The sequence below is a fragment of the Garra rufa genome, chromosome 22 (genome assembly GCF_049309525.1).
Source record: "Garra rufa chromosome 22, GarRuf1.0, whole genome shotgun sequence".
Classification (NCBI taxonomy): Eukaryota; Metazoa; Chordata; class Actinopteri; order Cypriniformes; family Cyprinidae; genus Garra; species Garra rufa.
The window spans coordinates 40,585,018-40,610,386 of NC_133382.1; the positions used below are offsets into that span (position 1 = coordinate 40,585,018).

The following is a 25,369-nucleotide window of genomic DNA, read 5'->3' on the forward strand; positions in this document are numbered from 1 at the left end:
AAAAATAGAAAAATGTAAAAAAAAAAAAAAAAAAAAATGTACACATCTTCATTCTGTTCAAAAGTTTTTACCCCCGGCTCTTAATGCATGGTTTTTCCTTCTGGAGCATCATTGAGCATTTGAACCTACTGTAATAGTTGCATATGAGTCTCTCAGTTGTCCTCAGTGTGAAAAGATGGATCTCAAAATCATACAGTCATTGTTGGACAGAGTTCAAATACATAAAAATGCTGGAAAAACAAAGAACCTAGTCTACAAGATCTTCTAGAAATAATGTGCAGCTCATATTTGTGTTGAAACACTTACAGTATAATAAATCCTCCATGAAAATATTGTTATTTGAGCTCTAAACTGTCTAAATAGTTTAATTTGCTGCCTGACTCGTGGCATTTCACATGAGACGTGACTCCCACAGAAAATAAATACGCTTAAGAAAAATACCTGTTTGTATGCTTTATTAGCAAGAAATTTAAAATTAACATTGCATTGCACTATGATGATTACAATAATACAACTACTAAAAGAGCCAATTAATTCAGTAGCATGACATGCAGGTGTTGTGTTCGTGACAGTGGCGGCGTTATGTGTTTTCTGGGCACAACGTGAGAACTTCAGCCTCTCCGATCCGCTCTAGAACAGAAAGAGACACTCAGAGACAGTAAAAAAAAAAACATCCTGGGAACATGATTTTTTGAAAAAACACAGAGCATCAGTCTGAGCTGATCGGACCTGTACAGACACTAGTCATTTAGCTGGAATGCATTACTATAGAAACCACAAACCGAAGCACTCAGTTGCTTGTTTACTTGAATCTGACGTCTGTTTAGTGGACAACACTCACTAGATTCCAGCTTCAGCACTCACTAGATTGACAGCTATTTTCAGAACATCTGATTTATCATGAAATCATACTAAAAGGACACACCGCTCTATTTTTTTAACATCAAAGTTCTCTCTAAAAGGTCAAATGCATTTCACTTCAAATTTGGATTGCATTTAAAATATATATATAAATAATCATAAGATATAACAATGCAGGATGAGTCACCAATGAGTTTTTGGAGATCACTAGCACACACCCACACAGAAAAAGAGCTGTCACTGTGGTGAAAGGTAATACTATGTACTATTTAGGTACTAATATTTACCTTTAAGGTACTAATAAGCACCCTGTAGAGGTAAATAAGGTACAAAGTGTACCTTTTGGAAAGGTACTGCCTTAGTGACAGCTTTTGTACCTTTTTTCTAAGTTTGTTTACTTCCATTAAAGCAATAGTCTGATTTGTGAGACGTAAAGTCTAAAGTGCAAGATGTAAAATCTGATTTGCGAGATGTAAAGTCTGATTTGCGAGATGTAAAGTCTGATTTGTGAGATGTAAAGTCTCAAGTGCAAGTTGTAAAGTCAGATAAAGTCTGAAATGTAACTGAAGTGCGAGACGTAAAGTCAGATTTGCAAGACGTACAGTCTGATTTGCAAGACAAAGTCTGATTTGCAAGACGTAAAGTCTGATTTGCAAGTCGTAAAGTCTGATTTGTGAGATGTAAAGTCTGAAGTGCAAGTTGTAAAGTCAGATAAAGTCTGAAACAAAACTGAAGTGCAAGATGTAAAGTCAGATTTGTGAGATGTAAAGTCTGAAGTTCAAGTTGTAAAGTCTGATTTGCAAGACGTACAGTCTGATTTGCAAGACGTAAAGTCTGATTTGCAAGTCGTAAAATCTGATTTGTGAGATGTAAAGTCTGAAGTGCAAGTTGTAAAGTCAGATAAAGTCTGAAACAAAACTGAAGTGCAAGACGTAAAGTCAGATTTGTGAGATGTAAAGTCAGATTTGCAAGTCGTAAAGTCTGATTAGCAAGACGTAAAGTCTGATTTGCAAGTCGTAAAGTCTGATTTGCAAGTCGTAAAGTCAGAAGTGCAAGACGTAAAGTCAGATTTGTGAGATGTAAAGTCAGATTTGCAAGTCGTAAAGTCTGATTAGCAAGACGTAAAGTCTGATTTGCAAGTCGTAAAGTCTGATTTGCAAGTCGTAAAGTCAGAAGTGCAAGACGTAAAGTCTGATTTGTGAGATGTAAAGTCAGAAGTGCAAGACGTAAAGTCTGATTTGCAAGACGTAAAGTCTGATTTGCAAGTCGTAAAGTCTGATTTGTGAGATGTAAAGTCAGAAGTGCAAGACGTAAAGTCTGATTTGCAAGTCGTAAAGTCAGAAGTGCAAGATGTAAAGTCTGATTTGCAAGTCGTAAAGTCTGATTTGTGAGATGTAAAGTCAGAAGTGCAAGACGTAAAGTCTGATTTGCAAAACGTAAAGTCTGATTTGTGAGATGTAAAGTCAGAAGTGCAAGACGTAAAGTCTGATTTGCAAGTCGTAAAGTCTGATTTGCGGACGTAAAGTCTGAATTGTGAGATGTAAAGTCATAAGTGCAAGACGTAAAGTCTGATTTGCAAGTCGTAAAGTCTGATTTGTGAGATGTAAAGTCATAAGTGCAAGACGTAAAGTCTGATTTGCAAGTCGTAAAGTCTGATTTGTGAGATGTAAAAATATTATGAATATACGTTATGAATATACTCATTATTCATGCAATACTACAAAGGTAAAAATAGTTGTAGATCAATCCCTTTAACAATACATTATTTTACTCAATTTTCTCTACTGTTTTTAGAGAAAATTGTAATGTTTTTATCATGTTATTAACATGCTCACACAAAAATATTTGTGGCTGCCCACTCCAAAACAGTCACTTTAAATGCTCTGTTTACTTCCATTAAAAGAAAATATAATTCACCACAAACTGAATTTTTTTTCCATCCAAGATATAGATGAGTTTATTTCTTCATCAGATTTGGAGAAATGTGAAATTCCATCACTGTCTTACCAATGGATCCTCTGCAGTGAATGGGTGCCATCAGAATGAGAGTCCAAACAGCTGTATTTTTAACATTAAACAAGTTCTCTTTACAAGGTGAAATGCATTTCACTTCAAAATGATACAAATATTCATAAGATATAACAATGCAGGATGAGTTACCAATGAGTTTTCTCCAGAAAAAAAGTTAAGGAGATCACTAGCACACACCCATCCACACAGAAAAAAAAGGTACAAAAGCTGTCACTGGGACAAAATTTAATAATATGTACTATTTAGGTACAAATATTTACACTTTAGGTATCTTTAAGATACCAATAAGCACCCTGTAGGGGTAAATAAGGTACAAAATGTACCTTTTAAAAAAAGATACTGCCTAAGTGACAGCTTTTGTACCTTTTTTCTAAAAGTGTAGATGTAAACCTCAAAGATACAAATAAAAACTATGAGTCACAAAACACAAAATGTAATAATCTAATGAGATCTTCAACTGAAAGTTTCTATGGTGATATAAGAGCTCTGTTCCAAAATGTAGGTGATGTTATTAAAAGGTCAGTGCAATTAAAAATGGATTGTTTTACCCAATTTTGTCGTCAATTTTGTCTGCATCAGAATATTCTGGAGCAGCACTGCACACAATGCATTGCATTGAGTGGGTGAGAAATGTCAGTTATAAATATACTTATTATTCATGCAATACTAAAAAGTTGTTAAAATAGTTGTAGATCAATCCCTTTAATAACATTACTATATTATAAATTATTTTACTAAATTTTCTCTACTGTTTTTAATCATCTATCATCAAATCATCAAAAATGTCACTTTAGAGGCTGTTTACTTCCATTAAAAGAAAATAATTCACCTCAAACTGAAAATGTGCTAAAACTATTCAGTTGGGGGTAAATAATTTCTTTGGTTGCGATACATGACACAACAAATTTCAAAACACTAGGCATCACACACTTGCACACTTTGTAAGCGGTTACAGAGGAGCAAACACTACCAGACTTTCACAACAAACAAACACAGAAACATGCTCCTGGTTGCTAGGAGACACATGCCACATAAAAACAATATCCCCCGGTTTCACAGACAAGGCTTAAGCCTAGTCCTAGACTAAAATGTAAGTCTGGGCTGTTTGAACTGAAAGAAACGTGCACTGACTGATCTAAAAATATATCGGTGCCTTTGTTTTGTCTCAAGATGCACAACAGTAATGTTTTTTTCTAAGCATGTTTATAAAAATTACTTAAATATCCTAATTGAACTATCTGCTAATCCTGGCTTAGTCTAAGCCCTGTCTGTGAAACCGGGCCTATGTGTTCTAAGATTGTCTCAAACATGTTTGATATTCTCTGACTGGATGGAATCCAGTCTGACCCTAAAAACCAATTCTGACTTTACATCTTGCAAATCTGACTTTAATTCTTGAACTTCAGACATTACGTCTTGCAAATCTGACTTTATGTTTCGTAATTCAGAATTTACGTCTAGCAATTCAGAATTTACATCTTGCACTTCAGACTTTTCGTCTTCCAAATCTGATTTTACGTTTCGCAATTCTGAATTTATGTCTCGCGAATAACACTTTACATCTCACAAATCAGACTTTGTGTTTCAATTCAGACTTTACGTTTCGCAATTCTGACTTTATGTCTCGCAAATCTGACTTTACGTCTTAAAATTCAGACTTTATGTCTCACATTTCAGACTTTATATCTTGCACTTCAGACTTTACGTCTTCCAAATCTGATATTACGTTTCGCAATTCTGACTTTATGTCTCGCAAATCAGACTTTATGTATTTCAATTCAGACTTTACGTCTCGCAATTCAGACTTTACGTCTTGCAAATCTGACTTTACGTCTTAAAATTCAGACTTTATGTCTCACAATTCAGACTTTACGTCTCACAATTCAGACTTTACGTCTTCCAAATCTGATTTTACGTTTCGCAATTCTGACTTTATGTCTCGCAAATCAGTATTTACGTGTTGCACTTCAGACTTTACGTCTTGCAAATCTGACTTTACGTCTTAAAATTCAGACTTTATGTCTCACAATTCAGACTTTACGTCTCACAATTCAAACTTTACGTCTTGCACGTCAGACTTTACGTCTTCCAAATCTGATTTTACGTTTCGCAATTCTGACTTTACGTCTCGCGAATCAGACTTTACGTCTGGCAATTAAGACTTAACATGGATTCCAAAGTCAGATTTGCAAGATGTAAAGTCAGATTTTATGTATCGCAATTCAGACTTTACGTCTCACAAATCTGACTTTACATTTCAGACTTTATCTGACTTTACGTATCAGACACAATCTGACTGATGTATCAGACTTTACATCTCACAAATATGACTGTATGTCTTAAAAATTCAGACTTTACGTCTTGCAAATCTGGCTTTGGAATCCCATCTGACCCTAAAAACCAGACTTTGTGTCTATTACACACTACTAGTGGTGACTCCTGCGCAGATGGCAAACTTAAAAAAAATAAACTACCACACCCATGTCTTGCAAATCTCACTTTACGTTTCACAATTCAGACTTTATGTCTCGTAAATCAGACTTTACGTCTTGCAATTCAGACTTTATGTCTCGCAAATCTGACTTTGGAATCCCGTCTGACCCTAAAAACCAGAGTCTGTGTCTATTACACACTACTAGTGGTGACTCCTCCAGACTGCAAACTGGGAAAAATTTCGGGCAAAATACAAAAAAAAAAAAAAAGAAAAAAAAAATTACCACACCCAAAACGAAACATTAAAAAGAACCATTTTGGATTGCTTTCAATGTACAGTAATTAAAATAACAATTTTTTCTTAGTGTGAAGAACATTTTTAATAAATTTGAAGACCTTTTGTCATTGAAAAGGTTACATGGATGTAAAATCTTCAATACCAATAAGCAACCTTTATTTTTAAGAGTGTAGCTATTCCTCACTCCCAGTGCTGAAGAGTCACTACTTCCTACAGTGGTTAGTTCAAGTTCCACTTAAATCCACTAATCAAGGCCTTTGAGTTCACTTGAAAATCCCAGCCAGGTGTTGAAGCACATTTGGAACGAAATACAGCGGGAAAGTGGCTCTCCAGAACCAGGAATGAGGAACTCTGATGTAGGCGGTGAACTCACTTAAGTTTAAAACAGAGCCAAATTGTGTTTTAATAAAAGCTGAGAGCAACATTTCTCTTTTCTGCCAAAAGCAGCCCATGTGAAGTCATGAACTCAATCCTCTCAGAATGACAATGACATATTAATATCGCTCCAGTTCACATCAGCACACAACACATCTGACAGAAGAACAGAAAACTCACCTGGTTTGTCCTGTAATGTCTCTTCGGGATTTGATCTGTGCAAAAGATAGACAATGAACTTGCTGGAACATTCATAATGATAGTCATATAAACAGATGCTGATAAAAATAGAGTAACACTTTAGAATACTGTTAAATGAGCAACACAGTAATAACATTTTATTATCAGGAAATTATGATTAACGAATTAGTCAGGAATGCAACAAGTAGTTCACTATTTTTCAATTTCAGAAGGAATTACTGTTAGAAAAAAAAATCTAATTTTTGCACTGTAGAATTAATTTTGCATTTGCATTAATTATAAAACTTCAAATAATTTCTTCTCTAAGAGGTTTTAAAAAAATAGTGCTGATCAGCTAATTTAGTATTAGTCCCTCACTTGCTCTTCCTCCGGCTGACAGACGAGTTGAGGAACACGTGATCAGGCAGATCTTCAGATGTCAACGGCAGCAGTTCAGATCCAGACGTCTGCTGGGTCAGAGAGCAGGAGTCTACCATGGCCTGCTGGAGTAACCCCTGAACCAGCTCCTTCTCTGAGAGTGGAAAACACATCTAATGAGCCTTCATTAGCACATCCAGCCCCGTGTCCAAATGTTAAACACACAGATGTTTCCATAATGGAAACTAATAGGACTATTTGTGCTGCCCAGCTGTATTATGTATTATGCACTTCTCTCGGTGGTGGTGATTATTTTAAGAGAAGATCTCATGAGTAACTAGAATAAATTGAGGCAAAGCTAATCTGTTTTCTCTCATGACAAATTACATGCCCAGAACTATGGAAGCTTGTTCCCGTCACAGAATAAAAACAATAAAAAAGGTAATTGTGACTTTTTAATCTCACAATTCTGACTTTATTCTTGTTAATATGAGAGGAAAAAAGTCAGAATTGTGAAACGTAAACTGTGAATAGCACGAAAGACTGTCTCACAATTCTGACTTTATGTCTTAATTCTGAATTTACGTCTTGCAATTCTGACTTTACATCTCACAATTAAGACTTTAAGTCTCGCAAATCAGACTTGATGTCTCGCAATTCTGACGTTACGTCTTAATTCTGAATTTACGTCTAGCAATTCTGACCTTACGTCTCGCAATTCAGACTTTACGTCTCACAAAACAGACTTTGCGTCTCGCAAATCAGACTTTACATCTCACAACTAAGACATTACGTCTCGCAATTCAGACTTTACGTCTCGCAAATCAGACTTTACGTCTCGCAAACCAGACATTAGGTCTCACAATTCAGACTTTACATCTCGCAACTCTGACTTTACATGTCACAATTAAGACATTACATCTCGCAAATCAGACTTTACTTCTCGCAAATCAGACTTTACTTCTCGCAACTCAGACTTTGCGTCTCGCAATTCTGACTTTACGTCTCGCAATTCTGACTTTACGTCTCGCAACTCAGACTTCACGTCTCGCAAACCAGACTTTACGTCTCGCAATTCTGACTTTACATCTCACAAAACAGACTTTGCGTCTCGCAAATCAGACTTTACATCTCACAAAACAGACTTTGCGTCTCGCAATTCTGACTTTACATCTCACAAAACAGACTTTGCGTCTCGCAAATCAGACTTTACATCTCACAAAACAGACTTTACGTCTCGCAATTCTGACTTTACATCTCACAAAACAGACTTTGCGTCTCGCAAAACAGACTTTGCGTCTCGCAAATCAGACTTTACATCTCACAATTAAGACATTACGTCTCGCAATTCAGACTTTACGTCTCGCAAATCAGACTTTACGTCTCGCAAACCAGACATTACGTCTCACAATTCAGACTTTACGTCTCGCAACTCTGACTTTACATGTCACAATTAAGACATTACATCTCGCAAATCAGACTTTACTTCTCGCAACTCAGACTTTGCGTCTCGCAATTCTGACTTTACGTCTCGCAATTCTGACTTTACGTCTTGCAACTCAGACTTCACGTCTCGCAAACCAGACTTTACGTCTCGCAATTCTGACTTTACATCTCACAATTAAGACTTTGCCCCAACCCCTCTACCTGTTACTTTTAGACGAAACCTACGCTCTCTCTCACCCTCCCACCTTTCTTCTTTAGTATCCTTCTCCCTTCCCTCTCCAACCCACTTCTCATCCCTGGACACTAATGCAGCAACTGACACCTTATGCTCCACTCTTACCTCTTGTCTAGATGATTTATGCCCTCTCTCCTCCAGGCCAGCACGAGCTGCTCCGACAACCCCTTGGTTATCTGATGTTCTTCGTGAGCATCGGTCCAAACTTAGGGCAGCCGAGAGAAAATGGCACAAATCTAAGGATCCATCTGACCTCAGTATGTATCTCATGCTCTCATCTTTCTCTACCCAAGTACATACAGCCAAATCTTCATACTTCCACAACAGGATCAACAATTCTCCGGACGCACGCAACCTTTTCAAAACATTTAATACACTGCTTTGTCCCCCTCCACCACCTCCCACAACTTCTATAACAGCTGATGACTTTGCCACATTTTTTACAGACAAAACTACATCTATCAGTAATAAGTTCTCAGCTCCACACATACAGGAACTAAAATTGACCACACTAACAGCTGGAACCCCCCTCTTCTCCTTCTGTCCTTACTCGGAGGCAGAAGTAACCAAACTTTTCCTCTCCAGCCATCCGACGACATGTCCTTTAGATCCTATCCCCTCACACCTTCTCCAAGCAATCTCTCCTACAATCCTACCGGCGCTCACACACATCAACACCACATCTCTTCTCACAGGCACTTTCCCCACTACATTTAAGCAGGCCCGGGTAACCCCACTGCTCAAAAAACCTACACTTAACTCTTCACTCATTGACAACTACAGACCTGTCTCTCTCCTTCCATTCATAGCAAAAACACTGGAACGTGCTGTTTTCAACCAGCTATCCTTATTCCTCTCACAGAACAATCTACTGGATTCTAACCAATCAGGGTTCAGAAGCGGCCATTCAACTGAGACTGCACTACTGTCTGTCACTGAAGCCTTGCGGACAGCAAAAGCTGATTCCAAATCATCAGTACTCATCTTGCTGGACCTATCTGCAGCTTTTGACACTGTGAATCACCAGATCCTCTTGTCCACCCTCTCATCGCTGGGCATCACAGGGACTTCACTTCACTGGTTCAAATCCTACCTCTCTGGTAGGTCTTTCAGAGTGGCTTGGGGAGGGGAGATATCCAAAACTCATCAACTGGTCACTGGGGTTCCTCAGGGATCAGTTCTTGGACCTCTCCTCTTCTCCATATACACTACATCTCTGGGCCCCATCATACAGGCACATGGCTTCTCCTACCATTGCTATGCTGATGACACACAGCTCTATCTTTCATTCAAACCAGACGATCCATCGGTAGCCGCACGGATCTCAGGTTGCCTGACGGATATCTCTGCATGGATGAAGGAACACCATCTACAGCTCAATCTAGCAAAGACGGATCTCCTTATCTTTCCTGCCACTGCATCTTTACAACATGACTTCTCCATCCAGTTAGGTTCATCAACAATTACCCCATCGACTTCAGCCAGAAATCTGGGTGTAATCTTTGACGACCAATTGACGTTTAAAGACCACATAGCTAAGACTGCTCGATCTTGCAGGTTTGCATTGCACAACATCAGAAAGATCAGGCCCTTCCTAACAGAGCATGCTACACAACTCCTCGTCCAGGCCCTGGTCATTTCCAGGCTGGACTACTGCAATGCTCTTTTAGCTGGTCTTCCAGCATGTACAATCAAACCTCTATAAATGATTCAGAATGCAGCAGCACGACTGGTCTTCAATGAGCCCAAAAAGGCCCATGTCACACCTCTCTTCATATCACTGCACTGGCTACCGGTTACAGCACGCATCAAATTCAAGACACTGATGCTGGCATATAGGACAGCCACCGGCTCATCACCTGCCTACCTCCATTCACTACTACACATCTACACTCCCTCCAGATGTCTGAGATCCTCTAGTGAAAGACGCCTCATTGTACCACCACAGAGAGGTATTAAATCAGTGTCCAGAACATTCTCGTTCAATGTCCCTGCCTGGTGGAATGATCTTCCCACCCCCATCCGGAATGCAGACTCCTTAACAGCTTTCAAGAGACTGCTGAAAACCCATCTTTTTCGACACTATGTGACTCAATTAAAAAAAAAAAAAAAAAGATTCTCCTCTCTTCTTGATCCTCCCTTTCTAGCCTGTTTTTCCCCTCTTTCTTGATCGTCTCCTTCTAGCCTGCACTCTTCTAACAACGCCTGATCTATGGTATTTTTGAGCACTTCCTATGTTGATCTGCCTCCTTAGGATGAATCACTTGTTGTATTCCCAATTGTAAGTCGCTTTGGATAAAAGCGTCGGCTAAATGAATAAATGTAAATGTAAATGTAAATGTGAAGTCTGAATTGAGACGTAAAGTCAGAATTGCGAGATGTAATGTCTGAATTGCGAGACGTGAAATCTGAATTGCGAGGCAAAAAGTCTGAATTGAGACAAAGTCATGATTGTGAGACCTAAAGTCTGAATTGTAAGACGTTAATTTTTCAATTCAGACTTTTTGGCTCGTAATTCAGACAAGTCAACAATGTCAAGTTCATGTCTTTTTTCTTAGAATTATGAGAAATTTTCATTTCTCATAATTTTCATTTTCATTATAATATATATATATATAATTCCTTTGATGGAAACAAGCTTCCATACATAAAGTTTATCACTGAGGTGAAAATGTGATGCACGATTTCACAAATTGTCACATTCTGTAATTAATTTTTCTTGGGTCAGAAATGATCTCAGGTGGCTTACATACACATTCATGCACATGTGTGAAGGAGATAGCTTACATAATTGCAATGAATTAATACTTAAGATATTTTAATTCAAGCATTTTGAATTCAAATAATTTTCAACTTCAAAGATCAATATGAAGTCAACAGGGAAGTCATTTAGATCAGCCTAAAATATTCTGAGCAATTCACTTTACAAATGTGTTTTCGAACAAATATTGTTTTCCGTTCTTCCAGTTCTTATTGACATGTATCTACTGGATATCTAAAATTGTTTTTCCCTAACATCAGAGAGAGAACAGATTTTACTAGGGAAATAACAAACTTTAAATCCTTTAGACATCATCAGCACTTTTAGTCACCTTCACATTACATGTCACCTTCAAAGTAGAACATTCACCGTGCATCAGTCTAATAAATAAATCAATTCAAGCAAAAGTGCAGTTGTTCACCTCTATCACTCGCCAACAAAAGCCACTGCTGAACCATCGAAAGAGAATCAGTCTGCAGGATTTGACACAAGAGCTCCAGTACCTGAGAAACACAAAGTCAGTTTAGTAGCATTGAGATACTATTATATAAAGCTTTAGTATTTTATTTTTAGTGTTAGTCACTTTAGTACATCTAAATAAAAGTGAATGAAAATTAGTATATCTTTAATAACCCTGGAGAGAGAGATTTAACACTGCTATCAGCAGCTCATTCCCACAGGACTGAAAAAAAAAAAAAAAACATCTAACCTAATTTTGAAATTATGAAACGGTAATTAAATATTTGATTTGCTTATTAAATTTCTTTGGCATGCAGCCTGAGTCCCGTTTTCATATTCATCATATCTGAAATTGAAAATGAGCAAACAAGAAGAGCTTCAGGATCTGTCTTGACTTGACTGTGACCTGCATTCTTAATGAATTATTAGCACACTTTATCATTTCAATTTGCAGTTTGCTACATGGTTATCCACATATACTGCATGCTTAATTTAGCAAGTTTGGGCAGTCCAATCAAACAAGTCAAAGAAAATGACCACAGTTTATTTATCACAAAGAAAATTCAAAGACATTGCATTGAGAGTAAAAATATCAAATGTGAGAAGTATCTTCTGCTTACCAAGGCTGCCTTTATAGGATTTGATTAAAAATACAATAAAACAGTAATATTTTAAATCAACTTTTCTAATTGAATTATGTAATGGATGCTAAAAATACAGCTTTTCATCACAGGAATAAATTAAATTTTAAATTACATAAATATATTCATATTATCACATATTATAATATATATGGGTTTCAAAAGTGGGTGTGGCAAAAGCTCGATAGTGCCACCTATAGACATTCAGCGGAGTGCACTTTGAGCTACGCTTCATGTACATTCACGAAACTCGGTACACACATGTAACATACCAATACCTACAAAAAAGTCTCTTGGAGCAAAATCCGAAACCCTACAGGAAGTCAGTTATTTTTAATTTCCTCAGCAAATTTTTTTATTTTTGCCATTTTCAGGCGTTGTACTTGAACTCCTCCTAGAGATTTATTCAGATCAACACCAAATTTGGTAAGTCAAATCTAAAGGCCCATGTGACGATAAATTGCGAAGATCTATAGTTTTTGTTGGAGGGCGTGTCTGTGGCGGCCTGACAGATTTCGAAGTTTCGCCATTTAACAGGAAGTTGTTATAACTCAGGCATACAATGTCCGATCTGCCCCAAACCTCACATGTGTGATAACACTCCTGACCTGAAGACATCTACATGCCCATATTCAGTTATAGTCATAGCGCCACCTGCAGGCAACAGAAAGCGACATGCTTTATGCTGTAGCGTACTCCTCCTAGAGATTTAATGATATCAACATTATATTTTTGGTCAGTCTAATCTAAAGGCCTTTGTGATGTTAAATTGCAAAGATCTAGAGTTTTTGTCAGAGGGCGTGTCCGTGGCGTCCTGAAAGATTTCGAAGTTTCGCCATAAAACAGGAAGTTGTTATAACTCAGTCATACAATGTCCGATCTGCCCCAAACCTCACATGTGTGATAACACTCCTGACCTGAAGACATCTACATGCCCATATTCAGTTATAGTCATAGCGCCACCTGCAGGCAGCAGAAAGCGACATGCTTTATGCTGTAGCGTACTCCTCCTAGAGATTTAATGATATCAACATTATATTTGGTCAGTCTAATCTAAAGGCCTTTGTGATGTTAAATTGCAAAGATCTAGAGTTTTTGTCAGAGGGCGTGTCCGTGGCGTCCTGACAGATTTCGAAGTTTCGCCATAAAACAGGAAGTTGTTATAACTCAGGCATACAATATCCGATCTTCCTCAAGCTTCACATGTTTGATAACACTCCTGACCTGAAGATATCTACATGCCCATATTCAGTTATAGTCATAGCGCCACCTGCTGGCAACAGAAAGTGACATGTTTTACGCCGTAACAAACTCCTCCTAGAGATTTATTCTGATCAACACCAAATGTGGTCAGTCTAATTTAAAGGCATTTGCAATGTTAAATTGCAAAGATCTTGAGTTTTCGTCACTTTATTTGTTCTGAAACACTTTGCAAGATGTGAATTAATGTTATGAAGTATTTTGTTTCCATAGAAACATAACTTCTGAGGATTTCTGAGTTTTAACTTTAATCAATTGTAATTAAGACAAGTATGACATGACCTGAACACCACATGCAGTCTGCTTTATAAACCAGGTGATGCTTTTGCCAATAACGTGATTGGCAATTTTAATTAAAAAGCTGGATTTCTGTTCTTACATCTGACAGTAACTAGATGCAATACAATAAATGCCAGAGTTCACGGTTATCAAACTGCGCTGTGCACGTGTTCAGAATGTGAAGGTCGGTTAATAAGCAAAGGTGTGTTACCTTGAGCTCCACTCCCTCCAGGGTTTGCGTTTGCCATCTCTGGGCTCGTTTGTGTGAAGTCCTGCTGCGCTTCTTTCCTCCCCAGGATGAGGCAGGGATTATCCGGCCAGACTGCGCCGAATACTGCGTCTTCCTGCGAGGAACTTCCTCATCTGTGAGTTTCTTTGAGGCAAACACAAAGACTGGATTTATTCAGGCTTCTACAATTAAATGCATCTGATTTATTCTGGGTCATCTAATATCAAGTCCATTCATCCGGATCCGATTGTTAAACCCAATGCATGTTAATCAATCCACCTTTTTCCTAACAAGCCTAACTCTGTTTAAAATTACGGGAGAAATGCTTAAAAAGACTGAAAGAAATTATTTAAAATCATACAGTTGCAACAAATAAACCTTATCTGTCACTTTGACTAAATAAGCTGTAAATAATCCTTCATGTTCTGTTTTCAGATGTTAGAAGAATAACACAAAGCTTGTATTATAATGTGACATGCTATAAGAATATCTGTGGAAGAGCTCTTTTCAGTCACTGCATTCTTTTCCAGCTGATTATTTTCTTTTTTCCTTTATATCCTTTTGTAACTATATATATAAAAAAAACTATATATACTGCACATCTGTGGTCTGCATTCGGGATTTAATTTATGATATAAACCATGAATAATCCAATGGAATTCACTAAGAATCTCTTGTTATCTCTTTCAGGTTTTCAACACATGCTTCAAAATATAATTGTCTACCTTTTTCACTTCTAACCCCTATAATGTTTCTAAAACAGGTAAATAATATATGTTATCTGTCAAAATGATGGCAGGTTATGAACATGTTCATAATATAAACATGTTTTTTTTTTAACATTTACAGAAATAATTGAGCCTTTTGGGGCTATTCATGGTCTGTTGTAGTAATTTGTTAAAGCTCTTACACTTTTTAAATCCTTTTAATGATTGATGATTGAAAGATGAGTAGCATAATGTCAGCTCACTGTACCCAGTTTTTAAAAAATGTTTATTATTGCATTTATAGAGCAAATCTTTTGCTGATTGTTAGAGATTAACAATTGTGTTGATTCACACACTGCAAAAATGCTTTTCTTACTTATATTTTTGTCTTGTTTCCAGCCAAAATATTAAAAAATTCTTAAATCAAGAATAATTTTCTAGACGAGTAAAAATTATTTTCTTGTTTTCAGAAAAAAAAGTCAAAATTAAGTGTGTTTTTGCTTGAAACAAGTAACATAATCTGCCAATGGGGTAAGAAAAATAATCTTGTTTTCTGTTTGAATTTTTTTTGCTTACCCCATTGGCAGATTATTTAGCTTGTTTTTTGTGATTATTTTGCATGTGCAGGCAAATTCCAGAATAGAATACAGAATACAACTCTATACAGAATCAACATTTTACTCTGTTAACAAACCGTAGTTAGGGATTTGTTTGGGTTGGGTTTAAGGTCACAACTTGGCTATCACTAAATACAATTAAAGCATCCATTATTATATAATGAAGAGAAAATATTTTACTTATTGTTAACAGTTTAATGGAAATGGGGTGTAGGAAAAAGGTGGATATTACAATCTAAACTCTAACATTAAATCAGCCAAATCACAACTTAGTTTATTTATAGAACATTTTGGCTGATTTGATTATAAGTTCAGATATTGATAAGAGTGCAGTAATCTATGTTCCTTTTAATAAAGTTGATCTTATTTGAATCCATTTCACAGAATTAAAAATGTATACACAAAATCAGTGCATACTCAAATAAATAATCAAACAAACTTTATGCATTTTGCAAAAGCATCTTGCATTTCATTAAATGCATTTTTTTTTTTGTCTGGGAATCAAACACATAACCTTTCAGAGAGTCATTTCACAAAACCTGATTTTTACAAACCCATCTAAAACCAAATTTATAGACCAGAAATCATTTCTTTGTTTGTTTGTTTTGTAAATTTGCTTAGATTTAAAAATGATCAGATTTCAAGTCACTTGGGAGGAAAATCTGAAAATCTAATGAGGCACAAGATCAGCTCTAGGCCTAGAAAAAGAATATGAAGACCTTGTCTGTTTTTAACAGATCTGGATTGTTTGATTGTTCTCAGAAAAATTTATTCGGGCTTTTACGATGAAATATATCTGATTCATTCTGGGTCATCAAATATAGCATGTCCATTCATCTGTTAAACTCTATCCATGTGTATCAATCCACCTTTTTCCAAATAAGCCTACGTGTTTAAAATTAAGAAATCTACTCAAAAAGACTGGAAGAAATCATTTCAAATCATAAGGTTGCAACAAACACTCCTTATCTGTCAGTTTGACTGAATATGCAGTAAATATTCCTTCATATTCTATTTTCAGACGTGAAAAAATATCATTACGCTTGTATTTGAATGGAAGAGCTCTTTTCAATCACTGCAATCTTTTCCTCCTGATTATTTTCTTTTTTCCTTTATATCCCTCTATCTATATGAAAAATACAACAGATATTGTGCATCTGTGGTCTGACCTCCCGATTTAATTTACAATAAACTATGAATAATTCACTGGAATTCACTAAGAATCTCGTTATTCTCTCCAACTCCTCATGGCTCTTCCAGGTTTTTCACACGGATGCTTTAAAATGCAATTGTCTCCCCTTTTCACTCCTCATCCCTATTAGCAGTGTTTACTGGAATGTTTCCAAAACAGGTAAATATTTGTTTTATGCGTCAAAATGACAGAAATAATTTTAGAAAAATTAAAACTCAGTGTTCCAGTTAATGAACATGTTGATTAAACACATCCATAATATTTCCGCAGAGCTTTTTGGAGTTTTTCTTGGTCTGTTCTAGTCATTTGTTAATGCTTTTACACTTTTAAAATGTCTTTTAATGTTTGATGGTTAAAAGATAAGTAGCATAAGGTCAGCTCATTGTACTCAGTTTTTAAAAATGTTTATTATTGCATACACAAACCAAATCTTTTGCTGATTGTTTACAGTTTAACAGTACCATAATTCACACAAAGTGTCATCCGTTAAATGACCATTTTGTTTATTTATTTAATATTTTGGCTGATTTGATTACAATTTCAGCTATTAATGAAAGTGCAGTAATCTATGTTCCTTTTATTAAAGTTGATCTTATTTTAAAATCAGTGTATACTAAATTATGCAATTACTTGCAATTATGCATTTGCCAAAAGCATATTGCATGGCATTAAATGCACTTTTACCTACACTGCAAAAAAAGAAGCTTTTTTCACTTAGATTTTTTGTCTTGTTTCCCGCCAAAATATCTCAATATTCTGAAATAAAGAAGGATTTTCTAGACAAGTAAAATTATTGTCTTGTTTTCAGAAAAAAAAGTCAAAATTAAGTGAGTTTTTGCTTAGAACAAGCAAAATAATCCACCAATGGGGTAAGCGAATAATCTTATTTCAAATAGAAAACAATAATTATAAAGACAATAATTTTACTTGTCTAGAAAATCCATATTGATATAAGAATTTTTAGATTATTTAATCTAAGAAAAGCATTTTACGCAGTGTAGAAACTTAAACAAACAAAAGCGACTTGCATGGCATTAATGCATTTTTTTAAAATCTGGGAATCAAACCCATAATCTTCCAGAGAGTCATTTCACAAAACCTGATTTTTACAAAACCATCTGAAACCAAATTTTTAGGCAACAAGAAAAATTTTTTTGTTTGTTTGTTTTGTAAATTTGCTTAGGTTTAAAAAAGATCAGATCAGATTTTCTAGACAAGTAAAATTGTCTTGTTTTCAGAAAAAAGTCAAAATTAAGTGAGTTTTTGCTTAGAACAAGCAAAATAATCCACCAATGGAAAACAATATTCATAAATGCCATAATTTGACTCGTAATTTAAGCTTTTTTTAATATTTTGGCTTGAAACAAGACATAAAATCTAAGTAAGAAAATCATTTTTGCAGTGTAGAGAGTCATTTCATAACCTGATTATTAAAAAAAAAAAAAAAAAACAGAAATTATTATTATTATTTTTTTTGGGAAATTTGCTTTGGTTTAAATGATCAGATCAGATTTCAAGTCACTTGGAAGGAAATTCTGAAAAGCTAATGATGCACATTATCAGCTCTAGGCCTAGAAAAAGTATATGAAGTGTATTAAAACCTTAAACACCAAAACCTGGTTTATATCTGACCCTATTGCACAGTCTGAAGAAATGCATCTGCTTTCAACAGATCTGGGTTGTGAGTATTGGGCTCAAAGCTCCTTCTCCCCTGACAGCATCCTTTTGCAACGTAAAAGTGCCATTGCGATTTAAAAGCTGAAAAACAAATGTTTGATGTGTATGTTTTGGTAGGAATAAAGTGAATCTTTAAAGCTTTGTGTGTGGATGAATCATAAAGAGCGCTGGTCTCTACTGCGGTTACACTCTTATGTTCCTATCAGCTCTCAGCTGAAAATCCTTTCAGAAACACCGTTTCCTTTGCTTCCTGCTCATGCAGTTCTGAATATTATTCATGCATCATTTGTGACGCCTGCGCTAAAGGAAAGGTCAAGTACCTCTCTCTTGTCCTGCTGGGTCTCAGCGGCCGCTGAAAGACTGACTTTGGTGGCCAAATCCTTCAGTTCCTCACGCCAGCTTTCAGAAAGCAGTGCTGTGGAAAGACATAAAAAGGAGATTGAACAAAAAAAAAAAAACAGAAGTGAGAAGATCCTGCTCAGGATTTTCTTTTGAGCCCTCCTCGTCTGTTCGTTTCTCCTTTCTCGGTATACATGGAATAAAAAAATCTTTTACGGTACACATTTCATTCAGCCCTACTAACTACCTCCACTAACATACACATTCATTTTCTCTTTATTTGTTATTTATTAATTATTTTTACATTTGACGAGATGAAAAAAATACATACATATATAAATATATATATATATATAAATAAAATATGAATGTGTATGCATATTTTTTCCTCTGTCTGCCATTAAAAGTAAAAAGTTATCATTCTGTTTGATGTATCAAACGTACCTTTTTTACTTAAAAGTGTGAACAAAAACTGAAACATTCAAAACTCAAACTGTTTAAACATCACAAATAAAATCTGAAAGATTTTTGATTTAAAAGATTTGAAAATTTGAATAACTTCAAGTTTCTCATTTTGTGTTTCCTGGAGAAATAAATAGCACAGGTATATTTGTAGCAATATCCAAAAATACATTGAATGGGTCAAAATTATCATTTTTTCTTTTATGCCAAAAATCATTAGGATATTAAGTAAAGATCATGTTCCATGAAGATATTTTGTAAATGTCCTACCGTAAATATATCAAAACTTAATTTTTGATTAATAATGTGCATTGCTAAAAACGTAATTTGAACAACCTTAAAGACAATTTTCTCAATATTTAGATTTAAAATTTAAAAAATTTCACCCTCAGTTTTCATATTTTCAAACAGCTGTTCTGGTATCTGAGCCAATTATTTCCCTATCCTAAGAATGAAAAGCTTATTTATTCATTCAACTTTCAGATAATGTATAAATGTCAATTTCCACAACTTTCAAAGAGCCTTTTTGTGGCCAAGGTTCAAATATACTGTATGGGTTTGGTGCAACATCAGGGTGAACAAATGACAGAAACATCATTTTTAGGTAAACTATGTCTGTAACATACAAAAGCAGTGCTCAATGTTCAGTATCTGCACCTGCTCTTGGTCCAGAGCGATCCGAGGCGATCTCAGGTGTGAGAAACGCAGATGAACGGCTCCCACCAAAAGACACTTGACTTTTAATGAGTGGATGCGGGCAAAGAGGAGTGAATCCGTACCAGTCGTCATTCACCGTACAAACCGGCTTACCATTCAACCCTGCGGAAAGAGGAGACCATTAGAAATCCGGGCTGGAAATGTGATCGGGCTTAACTTTAACTTAAAAGTCTTTCAGATTCAGCGGGGGACCATGTCTCCGAGCCTGATCAAAAACTGCATTAAATCACACTGAACTCTTGCTGTGGCCGAAGATCTTCAAAGAATTGCAGTACAGCTGCTGATCACAAGAAATAATCAAAGAGAGGAGTAAAGTCATCAAAGAAAACATTTGTGTGGTCTGAGATGCTTGTGCAGTTTTAACACGCAAATTTAAAATCGCAAATACAGTGCCTTGCAAAAGTATTCATACTCCATTTTTTTCACGTTTTGTTGCAGCATTATGTTAAACTGCTTTAAATTAGTTTTTCCCCACATTAATTTACACTCCATACACCATAATAATGACAAAGCAAAAACCAGATTTGCAAATTTTACAAATGTATTAAAAATAAAACACTGAAAAAGGTACATTGCATAAGTATTCATACCCTTAACTCAGTCCATAGTTGAAGCACCTTTACAGCCTCAAGTCTTTTTTGGGTCTGATGTGAGCATCTTTGCACATCTGCATTTGGCAATTATCTGCCATTCTTTGCCTCACCTTTTCACCTCTCCATCTCTGTCAGCTTGGCTAGAGTCCTAGTTGTTCCAGTCGTCTTCCATTATGGAGAATGCTTCTGTCAACCTTCAATGCAGCAGATTTGTTTCTGAACTCTTCTCTAGATCATCGCCTTAACGCAAGTCTGTCACTGAGCTCTACAGGCAGTTATCTTGGTTTTTGCTCTGAGATGCATTTTCAGCTGTTAGACCTTTTCTGAGAGGTGTGTGTCTTTCTAAATCAGACTCATTCAAATGAATTTGCCACAGTTTAACTCCACTCCAAGTGTAGGAACATCTAGAAGCAATATGAATGCTCCTGAGATACATTTCCAGTGTCCCAGAGAAGGGTATGAATACTTATGCAACGGGATCTTTTCAGTTTTTTATTTTTATTAAATTTGCACAAATGTTAAAAACCAATTTTTTGCTTTGCCATTATGGAGTAGGGAGTGTAGATTGACGTGGGGAAAAAAAATAATTTTATGTAGTTTAACATACGGCAGCAACATAACAAAATGTAAAAAAGAAAATTGTAAATCTCACACTGGAGACCGAGGCCTGTTTGTGCTTGATTTCACTCGTTCACCATTAAATTCGGTCTAAATTAGTATCCTGTTGGCAGGTTGGTGTGGGTTTTCAAATAAAGACCTGCTTATTCACACTTTCTCGCATTCAGTGTGAAGACCTGGCTGTTGGAAGTATGTAAATCAGTCAGGTTTGTTCGCAAGGACAAACTGTGTTTATGCAGCAACTCTTCATTAAAGTCATTCAGAGAACAGATTAACATGCTGACACTCTCCTCGTGAAGGGATACGGAGCTTTTGATAGATTCAGGTGCCTTTATTATGCTAATAGAGCCTAAAAACTTAAAAAACACTGTATATGTCCGGATTCCTGCTGGTGTAGGCATATTTTATTGTGCATGAGTCTCGAGTGATGTGACAACAGAAGAAAAGGATGAAGAAATAAATGTTTTTTTACTTAATAATTTATGGGTTACTCTTACGGGTTTTTCACAAAATGTATGTTTTCCTTGCCTTTATCACTTATTATATGTCAACACTGTTCCTATCATTAATGCAGTGTCATGACAAGTCTAGCATTTAAAATTAAGAGTGAATTAAGAGGATGGTTACAATTGACTGATAGCTCCATCTATTGAAAAAACTCTGATAGGTTTTTCTTTTCACAAGTCATTATGTTTTTCTATTTTTGCTGGACCTGCAAAAAAATGAGAGGAATTATCTACACAGCAAAAAGTTGTTTTCTTCCTCTGTATTTTGTCTTGTTTTTATTCAGTACAAAGATAACAAGTCCTGTTTTTTTCAAAATACATCAAAATTGCGTGAGATTACGCCTAAAATAGGGGGGAAAAAGTCTGACAATGGAGTAAGAAAATTTACTTAAACTTGTTTTCTCTACATGATCGCACTGGCAGATATTTTTGATGTTTGTTTCTTTATTACTTGTTTATTACTTGAATAACAAATGCATCATCATTGATTAAAATTTTTTTATATATTTGTTCTGGAAAACAAAATAAAGTGAAGTATGAAAACGAGTTTTTGCGGTACGAAAATCTTAATGAATTTATTTTGCAAACTGTTTAATATAGTTGACATAATTCTGACACCGAAAACTATTTAAATTAAAAAAAAAAAAAAAAAACACACAAGAGCTTCAATATGAAGTTTGATTTTCTTCATTTTTTTCTTACAAATCTGAAATTGCTTTTAAAAATTAAAAAAGATTTTTAATGTTTTTAAAGAAGTCTCTTCTGCTCACCAAGCCTGCATTTATTTGATCCAAAGTGCAGAAAAAACAGTACAATTATAAAATATTTTTACCATTTAAAATAACTTTTTTCTATTTGAATATATTTTAAACTATAATTTATTTCTGTGATCAAAGCTGAATTTTCAGCATCATTATTTCAGTCTTCGGTGTCACTCCTTCAGAAAAAAAACAGGCTGATTTGCTGTTCAAGAAACATTATTATTATCAATATTTTAAACAGTTCAGTACTTTTTTCAGTATTTGTTTGATGAAAAATATTAGAATTTATCTGAAATAAAGATCTTTTGTAATATTTACACTATATATACCATTTAAAAGCTTTTAGTCAGTATACATTTTTGGGAAAGAAACTATATAAATTAATACTTTTATTTAGCAAGGATGCTTTAAATTAAAAGTGATGATAAAGACATATATAACGTTACAAAAGATTTATATTTCAGATAAATGCTATTCTTCTGAACTTTGTATTCATCAAAGAAACCTGAAAAAATTCTACTCAGCTGTTTTCAACATAATAATAATAATAAATGTTTTTTAAGCAGCAAATCAGAACATTAGAATGATTTCTGAAGGATCAAGTGACTAGTATAAAGTTCAAAGGAATAAATTACATTTTAAAATACATTAAAATAAAAAGCAGTAATTTAAAATTGTAAAAACATTTCAAGATTTGACCATTCTGATGTACTTTGAATCAAATAAATGCAGGCTTGGTGAGTAGAACATTAAAAAACTTTTGACTGGTAGTGTATAAAAATGTATACTATATTTTATATGCACCATTTCCTTCTATACATGCAAATATAATTAAATTTAATAATGCACCACACATTTTCAAAGCCCATCCTCATGCATGATTTATTTTCTTGTAATTGTGTAAATAATCAAGTTATTATAATTAAAGAAGTGTCTGATCTAAACCAGAGCAGATTTCCTCCCTTTAAATAACAAACACAAGCATGAACATGTTTTTGAACATGAGGTCTGTGTGTCTGGGGCGGCTCACCTTGCATATGCCTGACTCTGTGTGGATGAGGATTGTGTCTGGAGAAGAAGGAATGATGGCTGAGGCTCCCGAAGCGAAGACTGCCTCTAGTGGAGGTCCTGCTCGTCCCTGGCGTCTCACAGAGCGCTTTCTCCTGACGCACAGATTCATGACTGAGCCGCAGGCCTGTCTGTGGCAGAGCGTCGTTCACCTGCTCCTCTGAAGTCTCCATAACCTCTGGAAATAAAAATAAAAAATATTGCAAATGCTCAGCCATCTTACAGTTCAAATGTTCACCATGAGTCACTTAGATAAAAGCATTTCCACTCATTTTCCTATGACACAAAGCATCACACTTCATCCTTTGAGCATCCTTTAAAAGTTATTAATCAGTTTTTGAAGAGGTAATGTAACTTACAAACAGAAATACTTTGAAATACGCAGCTCAGCTCAGTTCACGGTGTTCCTCTGATGTTTGCTGTCGTTGCCTGGAGACTCTGAACAAAGACTGACTAAAGCTCCAATAGCAGAGCTCAGGTCGGCTCAAACACCTCGACCTACTCATTTTGCTTATTTTAAGCCACTTGAAGCGGTCGAGAGTTTAAGTAAACGCATTAACCTTTACGTTTGCGCTCTGAGGCCCTTCTAAAAGCTTATAAAACACCCTTCGGATTGAAGTATGACACTATGACATTTATTTATTTTTTTTAAGAAAAATTGTCAACAAATTCTAAACTAGATAACATGCATTTCTGTTCATGCAATTTTACAAATTCACCATTAGGGTCTATACGAAGGCCAAAATAAACAGAAAAGTCAATCGACACAAGCATGTGGTTTGTTCACCAAAGGAAACCACTCAAAGAATCAATCAGGTCATGTCTCTAAACTAACCAACAAAATGCAGCCTCACATTTCTGCTGTATGGCAATTGCGACGTCAGTCACAAGCTCTCAGGTGTAATTTTCTGCTTTCATGTGAAGTGTGTTCTATTGAAGTATCATCAGCACTGTATGCTACAGCATGAAGAATAAACTCTAATACCTCAATTACGACTCCACTGTGATAAATTGGCCCGTGCCGACTTGATGCACAGAAATAATGGAAATTTTAATAAAGCAACAAAGGCACATTTCCATTTAATATATTAGATAAACGGTTATGTAACAAATTTAAACTATAGCACAACCATGTCCACCCACCTCAGTACATCGCAGAAAGACAAATAGTCTCCACATATTGATTACATTATTAGTTTTCACACAGATTGAGAACTGAGAATGCCCCCCTAACGTTACACTTGTTTAATGTTCCCATTATTTAATGTTGAAATGTCTATGGTTAGCACAATGAGCTGTATAATCAATACTTAAAATTTTGCAAATACAATTTTCAACAGATTTCGATTTTAATTAATATTACAAAACAACAGCTTACTGATTAAATGTGACCCTGGACCACAAAACCTTAAGTAGTCTTAAGTAGCATGGGTATACTTGCAGCAATAGCCAAAAATACATTGTATGGGTCAAAATTATCCATTTTTCTTTTATGACAAAAATCATTAGGATACTAAATAAAGATCATGTTCCATGAAGATATTTTAGAAATTTTCTACCGTAAATGTATCAAAACATAATTTTTGATTAATAATATGCATGGCTAAGGAAAATTTTACAAGTGATTTTCTCAATATTTAGATTTTTTTTTTTGCACCCTTAGATTCCAGATTTTCACATAGTTGTATTTCGGCCAAATATTGTTCTATCCTAACAAACCATACATCAATGGAAAGCTTATTTATTCAAAAAATTGACACTTATGACTGGTTTTGAGGTCAAAAACAGCCTTGCTTCCAAATTCTAGAATATGGATCTTTTACTCTACTTTCTGATCACTGTGCAAACATTTTTTATCCTAGTTTTCTGTTTGGCAAAAGATTCATAGCCTAAATCAAGAAATAAATCATGAGAAATATAAAGTTTATGATTAAAAGGAGCCAACGGGCTCAGAAAAATCATAATTTAAAGGAATAACAAGTATCTATTCCCCATTGACAGATCTTGGTTTTAGTTTAAGCATAAACTCAGTTCATCTTGTTAAGTTTTGGCCGAAAAACAAGACTTCACATGTTCATTTTGCATCTCAAGAATCTTAATGGATTTACTGGAAAGCAAAAATACCCGCAGAAACCCCAGATGTGACCCTGGTCCACAAAACTAGTCTTAAGTAGCATGGGTATATTTATAGAAATAGCCAAAAATACATGGTATGGGTCAAAATTATCGATGTTTCTTTTATGCCA

The 25,369-nt window shown here is 35.4% G+C and overlaps 1 protein-coding gene across 1 annotated transcript; it reads right to left on the reverse strand.

Moving 5' to 3' along the window:
- Positions 1-447: 447 nt before the first annotated feature.
- LOC141297303 (protein TBATA-like) lies at positions 448-23,543 on the reverse strand. The gene is made up of 9 exons (XM_073827704.1): positions 23,483-23,543; positions 23,086-23,301; positions 19,518-19,679; positions 18,380-18,474; positions 13,849-14,010; positions 11,420-11,501; positions 6,557-6,710; positions 6,179-6,213; positions 448-630 (listed from the first exon to the last, which is right to left on the reverse strand). Exons 2-9 carry the CDS (start codon positions 23,294-23,296, stop codon positions 581-583), a joined length of 951 nt encoding a protein of 316 aa, XP_073683805.1. The 5' UTR covers positions 23,297-23,301; positions 23,483-23,543; the 3' UTR covers positions 448-580.
- Positions 23,544-25,369: the final 1,826 nt, after the last annotated feature.